The following is an 11,333-nucleotide window of genomic DNA, read 5'->3' as shown; positions in this document are numbered from 1 at the left end:
CTTCAGGGCCGTGCAGAGAGGTTTAAAGGGGCGGGTGCTCAAAGTTAAAAAGGGGCACATTGAACCAGGCTGAATAACAACAACACACATTCATCAAGAATCTAATATGAGCAACAAGGCAAAGCAAACATCGCCGATGTTTTACCTGATGGGTACATGGTAAATGGCCTGCATTTGTATAGCGCTTTTCTAGTCCTTAAGGACCCCAAAGCGCTTTACACTACATTCAGTCATTCACCCACAGGCAATAGCAAGCTACATTGTAGCCACAGCCACCCTGGGGCGCACTGACAGAGGCGAGGCTGCCGGACACTGGCGCCACCGGGCCCTCTGACCACCACCAGTAGGCAAACATGGGGTTAGTATCTTGCCCAAGGATATTTGGCATGCAGCCAGGAGGCAGCCTGGGATCGAACCACCGACCTTCTGATTAGTGGCTGACCTGCTCTGCCACCTGAGCTACAGCCACAGTACAATGTTGCTGTTGAGGGGTTTCTGCTGCTCCTGCTGCTGATAGTGCTGGAGGGCAGGGCTGTGTTGATCTGAGACTGTAGACATTAGGAGAGATGGTAGCTGATTAAACAAGTGTCATGAGATAATAACTAAATGCAAAGATTGGTGACAGCGCTTGGAACCATAAGGCAATAAAAAACTGTGAGAAATAATTTAGGCTCTGCCTGTGAATCACTCTTTGCTTCTCTTCTTCCTTCCATCCCATCATTTCATATATCACTCTCCACTTGCTGTCGATCTGAGAACAAGGCACAACTTGCTATTGCAATAAACTATAATCTAATTATCCACACCTAACAACTCCAGCACTTAATCTATAATAAAATGATGAGAGAAAAATGTTATAGCACTGCCTTTAGTAGCCTCACACAGCTCCTGCTGTTTCCTCCTCATGTCCTTACCAGGCATGTCTGGACAATGTTATATCATGAGTAATATTTTTTTTAAAAATCCAGCTAAATAAAACACACACATGCACACACTGTGACATTTTAGACCTTCTTCAGAATACTGTATATACTATGGGCATCATGGTGCTGATCCAGAATCCTTACATTATTAATTATTACTAGAGCTACAATAATAAAGCAATGAGGAGGGGGGAGTAATAAATATGAAATAATGTATTTATGATGATTCCATTTGTTTCACTATCCACTCTGTGCAGGGCAAAGCTTATTACATTTTTAAACTGTAGAGATACAATCATTTTACTGCTGTAAAATCCAAATTTTGTCTTATTTAAAATATAAATCTAATATAATCTGCTTCTTAATGTATGTTCTTTAAAATACAGCGTGTGTTTTTTAAAATATTATTATAATGCATAATTATGTGGACATGCATATTAGATCGTTTTTTAGTGAAATATAATCCCTCCAGAAAGGCAGGAAAAGCTCTGTAACTTACTTTAAAACTAAATATGTTCTAAATACTTTAAAACTAAATATGTTCCCTAAAACGGTGACAGAGCTACAGACCCATGACAGCCAGGTAGCCAGCAGCTATGACCAGCACTACTTGTGCAGTTAATAAAAGGACAGGTAATGTTTGTCGCGCTGTTGCACACACAGCACGCTCGTTTGTTTCAGTTCGTCAGTTGCAACAAGACAACTTACCAACGTGTACGTAATAAGCTGATACTCCTGTGTGCTACACACTACTTACTGGTTTTGTGGCATCAGTCTGTGTCTCTGAGTTAACTTGTGTTTCTCCTACAGCTCCGGACCGCAAAAAATGCGCGTGCTCTTTGTGAGCTCGTTCCCGGCTCGTAACCAGCGCGTTCTGCCGTCAAGGGCGATCATTGGTTAAATGTGATCATGTGACTGATGCAAGCCAGATCCTTTTATTTAGCAAAACTGTGATTAATAGTTAAATATTATTGTTGAGGGGCACAGACAGGACTCCGCACGCACACACACATTAAAATAATAATAATAATAATTTTTTTTTTTTAAAAAGTTGCCTCAACAAAAGGGCACTTTGGGCACCCATCAGGAAAGGGGCGGGTGCTCAAGCCCCTCTAGCCCCCCCCCCCCCCCCCCCCCCCCTCTGCACGTGCCTGCATCACTTATTAGCAAACTGTAAACATTCAACATTTAAAACAAAGAAATTTACTGCTTACAGATTAGACGTAGTAGAGATGCTTCCTCCATCGAAGAATAAAGAAAAAGCAGCAACACTTTTTGTAGCTCAGACAAGCAGCAATAGGAGGCTTCTGCAGCTACAACCTTATGGACGGAGGGGAGGCTTATGTTACAGCTAGAGAAGTCAGGTCACCGATGACCGCAACATGCTCAGACAGCAGCTGCTACTTATACATGACCACCTAATGTGATTGGCCAGTAATTAGCAGTGAAATATTAAATAAATTATTCATTCTCTTAGAGTCAGAAATGTATGTACATTTATCTAACCCTCGGTGTCTCCACCTTGTGTGGGGGACACAGGTGAGGTCGTAACATCGTTATATCGTTACGTAAAGCATCACAATTAAAAAGTATGCAGAAAATGACATTTATGGTCAGTGATAATATTTATGTAAACCACATTTTAACAATAGGGATATAAGTATTTTATTAAAAGTTAGTTTGTACTAACTATGTGATCTAAAAGTACCAGATGCTTTCATGATCTTTCAGTGTTGGAGGGCTTGTTGTTGCCATTGAGTGTCAGTAGATGGCAGCACCAGGCTGCGGTTTAATCTTGATCATCAGATCATCAGAGGGACATAGCTGATCTGTGTGTGTGTTTAAACACAATACAAGTAAACTCCCACCGACAAACACCTTTATGTTTCCACACACCATACCAGCGGTCACTTTTAGTCTTGCTACATGTGCTACAAGGGCTGACATCTAACTGAATTTTAAATCCATGGAGGGTTTCTTTCTATTTCTCTTTTGTAAAACCTCCTCAAAGCCAAAAAGGTTTCATCTCCTAGTCCACTGCTCAGGCCTCACACATGCGCATTAGTTTAAAGCAATAGTGAGCACTTTAACATACACAGATGTGGCTCTGATCTGTCATCAGTTTTCTTGGAAACACTTTTACCAGTATAAGTAAATCCATTATATTGTACATAAAGGTGGGCCAAGCATGTGTCCAATGTGTGATAATCAAAGAAAAACCTTTAAGTGTGTAGAAAGAAGAGTTTCATTTCATCATGATAATCATTTTATTTCACAATGAAATAGAAGGACAGCTGTGCATGTACATGACTCCTGTAAGTGAGCATTTGTTATGGTAGCATAAACCGATTAAACAGTTTTCTTTACTGAAGGAATATTTCAAAACTGAGATTTGTGGCCTCCTCCTCTAAACTAGAGAAACTTGTGCGTGCATTTGTGTTCAAAGATTACTGTCCTGTTTTATAGGCTTCAATAAATAATCTCTTTCACACCTGCTAATGCAGAAAAAAATAGCTAAATAGATGGAAAATTTATGAAAAGTGTTATAACATAACATAAAACCTGCAGATACAGTCTGTTTTTTGTTTGTTTTTAAGACAGTTTAATCACAAGATATTAAAAGAATATCAATTAGCTGTAGAGCACAGAGACGTCTGCTCACACACCCCTATTTGGAAAAAAAAAGGTCATCCTGAACCATGATGGAGACAAAGAAGAGCAGCTGTACATTTTATAGTTGCTTCTTCTTGTTTCTCTTTGATGTTGATTTCTCCATGAGTGACATCTTCTGTTCTCACTGCCGAGTCGACTGCAGCTGCATCACTCTCTGCATAAGAAAACACATAAAGTGAGCATCAGTGCAGGCAGTACAGTCCTATAGATACTGCTGCTGTTACATTAACGATGACATAAAAATCATTCAGATTAATTATGCGCCAATATTTTGTGCAGGATTCAAATGCGACATGATGGAAAACTGATCAGATCCAGCAGCAAACATCAGCACACTACTGCAGGTAAAAATCATTACAACTAATAAATGTCTTGTTTATGTTTCTTAAATTTATGCGCTTTTTAAATGATAAAAACATGTTATTGTTGTTATTATTTATTTAGTATTTTCTTAAAAGGTCATGCTATGAACAGTAAACACAGCCAAACATCAGAAAACAGAAAAATGTAAAAAGTAGTAAAAGTCAGTGGCACCAAAGAATAGAAAGGAGAGAAACAACTAAACCTGTCCTGTGGGTTTCTTTTAAACCACCATATCCTAGATTTAAGCACAACATGTCATTTTTCCCCCCCCACTCTCAGTTTTATTTTCACAGCGCCAAATTATAACAGCTGTTGCCTTGAGGTTCTTTCTGTTAGCTGGCGCTAAATAAGCTAAATTAGCGTTTTTAGCTTAGCTTGCCCTGGATTCAGCTTTAAAAAATATGATCGACTGTTTCCAGTAGAGTTCCATCATCTTGTCATCTTTTACCCTCTCAGAGCACCGTGTGTTTGAGTGTCCAGACCATTGCATTTTAGATTTATTCATGTCTTTTTTTTTTTTTTTTTTTTTTTTTTTTCTTTTTTTTTTTGAAATTAAGAGGGCAGTTTAGTTCATTTTCATGAAAATATCCTTAGTACAACTTCATATAAATTCATAGGAAATGCTACTAAAGTTTTTTTTTTTTTTTTTCCTAAATGACATCAGAAACAGCAGTATGCGACATTACGTGATGGCAGAGCTTCAGTTCATCCTTTGTCATTTTTTTTTTTTTTTTTTTTTTTTTTTTTTTTAATAAATAGGACAGGGGGAATGAATGAGAGAGAGAGGGGGAGAGAAAGAAAGAAAACCAAAGGGGAGAAGAGACGGTGAGAAGGGGGGGGAAGAGAGACAAAAAAAAAACAAACTCCTGGGTCACCTGTATGGAGAAAAAAAAGAAAACAAACAAACAAACAAAAACAAACAGAGGAGACAGCAAACAACAAAGAGCAACATAATAATAGAGAAAACAAAGCACCATCACAAAAAACTAGCTAGTCATAGATATCAGTATTTACTAAGTAATAAACGATATTGTGCAGCACGCAAGATAGACAGCGCACAGTGTGCTTTGAGGCAGCAGCCAAGAAAGCTTTAGTCCGCGTCTGTGAATACCCATGTGTGCATACCTGTGTGGATCAGCATGCTTGCATTCCAAAGGTTTCTCCATGTAATGATCTGCTAGGGAGTGTGGGGGGGCCACAGCCCCGTCCTCCAGGGTGTGAAGCGGGTATGGAGGAGATCAAAACTCCAGACATCCAGAGGCCCCCAGAACACAAGAGACCATGGAAGACCAACAGAGGGGCAGCCACGCCACTGTCCCAGTAAGAGCTGAGGAGAGTCCCAGATGAGGGCTCGCCCAGCAGCCGCGGAGCAGAAGTCAGGGGGAGTTGCAGTGACGCGCCCGTGAGCTCCGCCGGCCCCCAGCTGCGCCTGAGTGACCGAGCCCCAGGCCGAGAGGCCGGGGGCACCCCACCTCCAAAGGGGCCCGAGCGAGCCCCAGGCCCCGACAAGCGGCCGCCAAGGAGTGAGCCGGTGTGTACCCGGACGCCCACCCCCAGACACAAAGAACCACCAACACACCGACACCTGAGGGAGTCCGCCACCGGCAGGGGAAGTGGTGGTGGGTGGAGATAGGCCTCCAAACCTTGGAGGGCCTGAGGTGTCCCCAGAGAGGTGGCGTCTGATACCCAACCTGACATATAGACACAGACATACAGGCACACACAGACACAAACATCCATTCCCCCCCTCATGCTCTCATATGCACTCACTCCACACTCAACCAACGTGGAGACAGACATAAAGAGACGCTGTACACACAATCACACTCCCCAAGCGTACTCTACAAACCGGGTCTAGGTACCCTTGCCCCTGGAGGGGGGAATTGCACCCAGACCCAGGTGGTGTTACCCTTTTCCCTGCGGTGGGGAGAGGCAGACCACCCCGACTCCGCAGCAGCAGGGAGGCCCCACACTCCAGACTGCAGTCGGACGGCCAACTCCTCCTACTAGCCCTCCCGCTCCAGCAGGCCGCAGAGAATGGGGGTGGGAGAAGACTCCAAACCTCCCTCCACCCGCTCATTGTAGTGTTGATGCATATGTGTTCTAAGGTGCAATTAAAACCCAGGAGGGCATGGAGCTACCTGCCAAGGAGCAGCAGGTAAGCGCATAGTCCCTCCTGCTGACCCTCAATGACTAAGTGTATTTAAAATTGAGAGGTGGGCAACGACGTCAGGGGTGAGGTATACACCCTGATGGTGATTTGGACTCCGTGATTGTGCCCACCCCCAAGATCCTATATGTATGTGTAATGAGAGTGTGAATAATGTGAATGTCTAAGTTGTGGGATAAAATTGAGGCAGAGGCAGCCAGAAGGGGACAGGGGGGGGGGGTAGCCTCCTCTGCACCCTGGTGACATACCCCCACTCCAAGGCCCTGCATGTGTGGGTGGTTGTGGAGGAGCGGGAAGAGGGAGGCAGCTGGAGATGGGGAGGGAAGGAAGGGAGGGGCAGGTAACCCCTCCCTGGGGCCAGCTCCCCCGCTGACCCCAGTAGGCACTCCCACCCTCCGCGACCCGCCAGGGAAGGGGGGCCCAGGCCCATCAGACCGGGGCCCAGTGCAGTAGCGCCCCCCGGCTCCACAGAGCCCTGGACAGTCCACCCAACCCCACCACAGAGAAAACTGCACCCACTCCACCAACCACACATCTTCCAGACTACATAAGACGGTAAACGCCCAGGCTGAGATCTTCCTCCACCTCTCCTGTATCTCCCCCTCCTGCAGAGAGTTCCTGAGAGAAGAAAGCTCCTGCAAGATGTGACCATCCCCCCCACCAGTTGAAGAGCCCCCCAGGCGGCTCGATGCACCGGCGGCACCCTGCTCCAGGGCCGGGCCCCCATGCACCCACCCGCCCACAACCCCGGCAACACACCAACCAGGACCCGAGCCCCCGAGGCCCGGCCCGGGCCCCAGCCCAGAGACGGAGCGCCCCCAGAACCTCACGCCCATCCCGGACCCACCCAGGGGCAGCCAGGTTGCCAGGTCAGTAACCCGCGTCCGTCAGCACAGACCCTCCCCTAGCCCCGCTGCACGCAGCCGCGAGGAAACAGTCACCTGAGAGCCAACAGAGCCCTCAACCGGACGTGACCGCTACCCCGGGTTGAGCCCCCCAAGGAAGATGCCTCCGGGGAACCCCCCGACGCCCTAAGCCTGTCCCTGATTTATTCATGTCTTACACATCATCCCAACTCTTTGGGTAACTGAACAACTTTAACTAAAGTGAATAGTTAGTCTAATTCATTACTGTGCCCTGTTTGAAATTAAATGTTTAGCACACAAGGAACAACAACTCACCATTAACAGACTTCTACAAACACAGAGCAACCAGCATGTGATCTACAGTATGATTGTAGGCTTTGACTAAGCTTTTAAAATATGTATCACTAAAATGATCTATACATTCTCTTAACCACTGATCAGGAAGCAGGAGGGCTGGAGCTTCTCCCTGCTGAGATAGTATGAAAGGCGGGCTGCACATCAGACAGGTTTCCAGTACATCACAGGGCTAAGAAAGACAACTTAGCAATCTTACACGCCTACATCTAATTTGAAATCACTAGTTAACACCTATCATGTCTAGACTGTGGGAGGAAGAACTCAACACTGTGAACTGTTTTAAGCCGCACCACGTTTTAGTTTGTAACCATGAAAACAGGTCTGTGATGGTTACTGCCACTCAGAAGAACAACCAGAATGCTTTGCAGTTTGTTACTTCCTAATGCAGGCCTTCATCTCCTCCTGAGCCAAAAGAAAAATAACTATCAGAACATTTGATATCTGCACATTAAAGCCCATGACCTTTGTTCTCATTTTGTCTGAATGTCTATATTTAATAGTACAAAAGACACAAATTATATGTGTTACGACCCGATTCGAAATGACCGTAACAAGAGCGGGGTGTCCCGCGACTTCCCACGCCCAAACAGACACAGCCACAGCATCGGACTTTTAACAACAATTTATTCACAACAATGACACTCACAGTAGTAGAAGTGTATGATTTCAGGGTGAGCTAAGGCCAACACAACAAACAAAACTCAACCTAGGCTTCGGTTCCCCTCTGACCTGTTCAGGGAAAAGAAAACAAAGAAATGACACAAATAACACAGTCTGACCTCCCTGGTCTAAGAACACAGGAGAAAAGAAGGCTTCCCAAAATAATCGGCAGCTCACCCCTACTTGCTCTGCACTTCACACACATGTCTGACTTTAACTAAGTAGCTATGGCTGCGGATGCGGATGCGGATGCGGCTGCGGCTGCTCCGTCTGGACCTGAGGCAAGTGCATGGGAAGTCTGCCAAACCCCACACCGCAGCGCTTCAGTCGTCCGTTTATAGTTCACGTCCACAGCAGGAACCAGTTACATCAGGCCGTTCCTTAGGTCCACCAATCACAGCCGAGCCCCTGCACAGGTGAATTTGCATACACACATTAAGAAACAAACAAACCAACAACACATACACGTAACAATATGTTTGATACCTTAAATTACGATTTGATTTAAAGAGCACCTTATGGGCAGTATATGACATGGTGGTTAGCACTGTTGCCTTACAGTAAGAAGGCCCTAGATTCAAATCCACCTTTTGTGTGGAATTATCATGTTCTCTTTCTTTTATACTCTCCAGGTCCCTCTTCAAAAACAAGCATTAATAGAGTTAGGCTAACTGATGATTAACTGTGAATGGTTATCTGTCTCTGTGGCCTGTCCAGAATGTACCTCACCTACCTGGGACAGCCTCCAGGATATTTATAATAAAGAAAACTCCACAGAGCTGCTTTTAACCAAGCTTCAGCTTTCCTTTGGATATTGTTTAAAATTGAAAAACATACTAACGTAAAACATTCATGGAACACATAAAGAGTGAAAGTCTCACCTTTAAGTTTGCTTTCAACATGTCGTTCCACCAAAACAACCAGTAACATCACTACTAACACAACACAGACTGTTGCAGCTGTCAGCAACACGGAGACAAGTGGAGAGGAACCAACAGAAGAGGCAGGTGGAGGTGTGGATGTAGGTGGAGGTGTGGTGGTGTGTTTGTCTAAAATAAAGCAAACACAGTCATTAAGTTGTCGTCACATTGTGAATGTTGAAACCTGCAGAAACACAGACAGCTGAGTGTGTCACCTGTGACAGTGATCCAGCTGGATGCAGACTCTCCATGACCGCTGATGTCACACTTGTAGAGGCCTTCATCAGACCTGGAAACATGCTGGATGGTCATGTGACCTGAAGAGTCTTTCCCAGTGAAGACGCCATCTTTGAAGAAAATAGCTGGGAGGTTGGAGGGAGTGGTCTTTGTTTTACAGAGCAGAGTGACGTCATCTCCCTCCATCACAGGGAGGACAGGACTCTGCAGGATCACTGATCCACCTCAACACAGAGACAAACTACAGCATTTCATCCATTTACACACAGCTTCATCAACACTAACTCCACACACTCAGCTTACCAGTGACTGTCAGGTTAACCATGTTACTGATGGGACCCTCTCTGGACTCACACCAGTAAACTCCACTGTCCAATGGGTCGATGTAGCTGATGTTACAGGAAGAACCATCTGCTACTCCCCACTCCTCACACTCAGTTCTGGTGTCTGTGCTTGTGTTTCTCCTCAGAGTCCATCCAGCAGAGCTGTCGTCCTCCTCACAGCTCAGAGACACAAAGTCTCCTTCAAAGGCCTGAGACCTGCTGGGACTCACAGTCAGACGAGCTGTGAGGGTTAAAATTAAATATTTAATTGTTTAGCAAAGTAATAATTAAACTATTTTTTCTGTGGTTAGGGCTTCCACCTTAAAGATGTTAGATTAAGCCAAGAAACAAATATTTGAAATATTTAAAAGAAATCACTGACCTTGGTTTGTTGTCCAGTAAAGCATTGAAGCCATAACTAAAGATAAATGACACTTAGGTTAGTATTTAAAATAATAGAGAACTGAGGTTTATTTAGCTCATTTTCAAAAGCTAGAACTGGAAAAAAACAAGGCAGAGATGATAATAACTCTTTTTTGAAAGGAAATTTTAGCTTTATTCATAGATCTCTGGTCCACTCACATTATTGTGCAGTCACGGAAATGTGCTACATGTGTTACACGTCCTCTCTGAATACTCCACAGTCAAAAAATGCTTTTTTATTAATAGTTAGTCTGATTATAATTAGAAATGGGAAACATTGTAACTCTGAGCATGAAGTCGTGTGTTCACTTTAAAGTTAAGCTGATATAATAACTAACTAAACTCTGTCAAGTTCACTGGTTCACAGGGTAAAATTTCCCCTTTAACCTGCTGCTCAGTCCATTCAGCCTTTTTTCTTCTCCTCCATTATTGTTTATTAACAGAACAGACAGTAAAAATTCAACATTTAAAAGAAAGATATTCTTCACTTACAGAGCAGAAATAGTAGAGACGCGTCATCCATTGTCCTCTTGACTGATGTGGCCTGTTTTCTCTTTTTGTCACAGAGCAAACCCCGCCCTCCTCCCCATATGCTTTTTTTTTTGTCTATATGTAAGATGTGTGTAACAAGTATATTAAACTAGAAAATCAAAAATGTTGTTGAACAGAAAATAATAAAACAGCAGAATCTCCAATGTTTAGAATGTTTTTGCTTTTTGAAAAACATCGACTCATTTTGAATTTGAAGCACTGCACAAACTGAGAACTGTGGAGACCAAGTGACAGTTTTTCCCACATATATATCTTTAGTTGCTCAAACATACGAGCCTCCTTTTGAGAAACTGGTCTGTGCCCATAATCATGTTTGCAGTCTGCATTCATGTTGTTTTACACCAGTTTTGACCCCACCATCTAAATGCTGAAGCATTAGACTAGACTATGTTTTTACAATCTTCTCTGATGTTGGTGAGCCTGTGTGAATTGTGACCTCAGTTTCCTGTTCTTAGCCGTTATTACGTCCTTTGTGCTGTGCATACTGTGCTCTTCTGCATACCTTGGCTGTAATGAGTGGCTATTTATGTTCCCTTACTATTAGCTTGAAGCAGTCTGACCTCTCTCATCAACACTTTTCAGACAATTCTCTGTAAACCGTATAGATGGTTTTGTGGGAAAATTCCAGTAAGTTTCTGAAATACTCAGACCAGCCGGTCATTCTGATGTTCACTTGGGACCAAGCATGGAAATATCTGTACTTCTAATGCTGGTGTGCGCTTTAATAGCATGTTCATTTGAGTGTTCATTTCTTTATATATGTTTGCGTGCCTACCTCTGAGTGTCTCAGCCTTTTGTGGGGACAGAAATGAGCTGTTGTGAGTTGCAGGTGAAGCTATATTAGCCATGGCTGTGGTTTGAGACTG

At 43.9% G+C, this 11,333-nt stretch overlaps 1 protein-coding gene across 1 annotated transcript; it reads right to left on the bottom strand.

The window, feature by feature from the left end:
- Window positions 1-8,283: 8,283 nt before the first annotated feature.
- Window positions 8,284-10,438, bottom strand: LOC147334358 (high affinity immunoglobulin gamma Fc receptor I-like). Its single transcript, XM_086271753.1, has 6 exons — window positions 10,408-10,438; window positions 9,875-9,910; window positions 9,473-9,733; window positions 9,148-9,393; window positions 8,894-9,061; window positions 8,284-8,420 (listed from the first exon to the last, which is right to left on the bottom strand). The coding sequence occupies exons 1-6, from the start codon at window positions 10,436-10,438 to the stop codon at window positions 8,407-8,409; spliced, it is 756 nt and encodes a 251-aa protein (XP_086127879.1). The 3' UTR covers window positions 8,284-8,406.
- Window positions 10,439-11,333: the final 895 nt, after the last annotated feature.

Source organism: Aulonocara sp. 'chitande type north' Nkhata Bay, linkage group LG3, assembly GCF_057382095.1.
Source record: "Aulonocara sp. 'chitande type north' Nkhata Bay isolate Kocher_YH1m ecotype deep benthic linkage group LG3, A_spYH_male_GT1.1, whole genome shotgun sequence".
NCBI lineage: Eukaryota > Metazoa > Chordata > Actinopteri > Cichliformes > Cichlidae > Aulonocara > Aulonocara sp. 'chitande type north' Nkhata Bay.
This window is presented reverse-complemented; position numbering and strand designations above follow the sequence as displayed.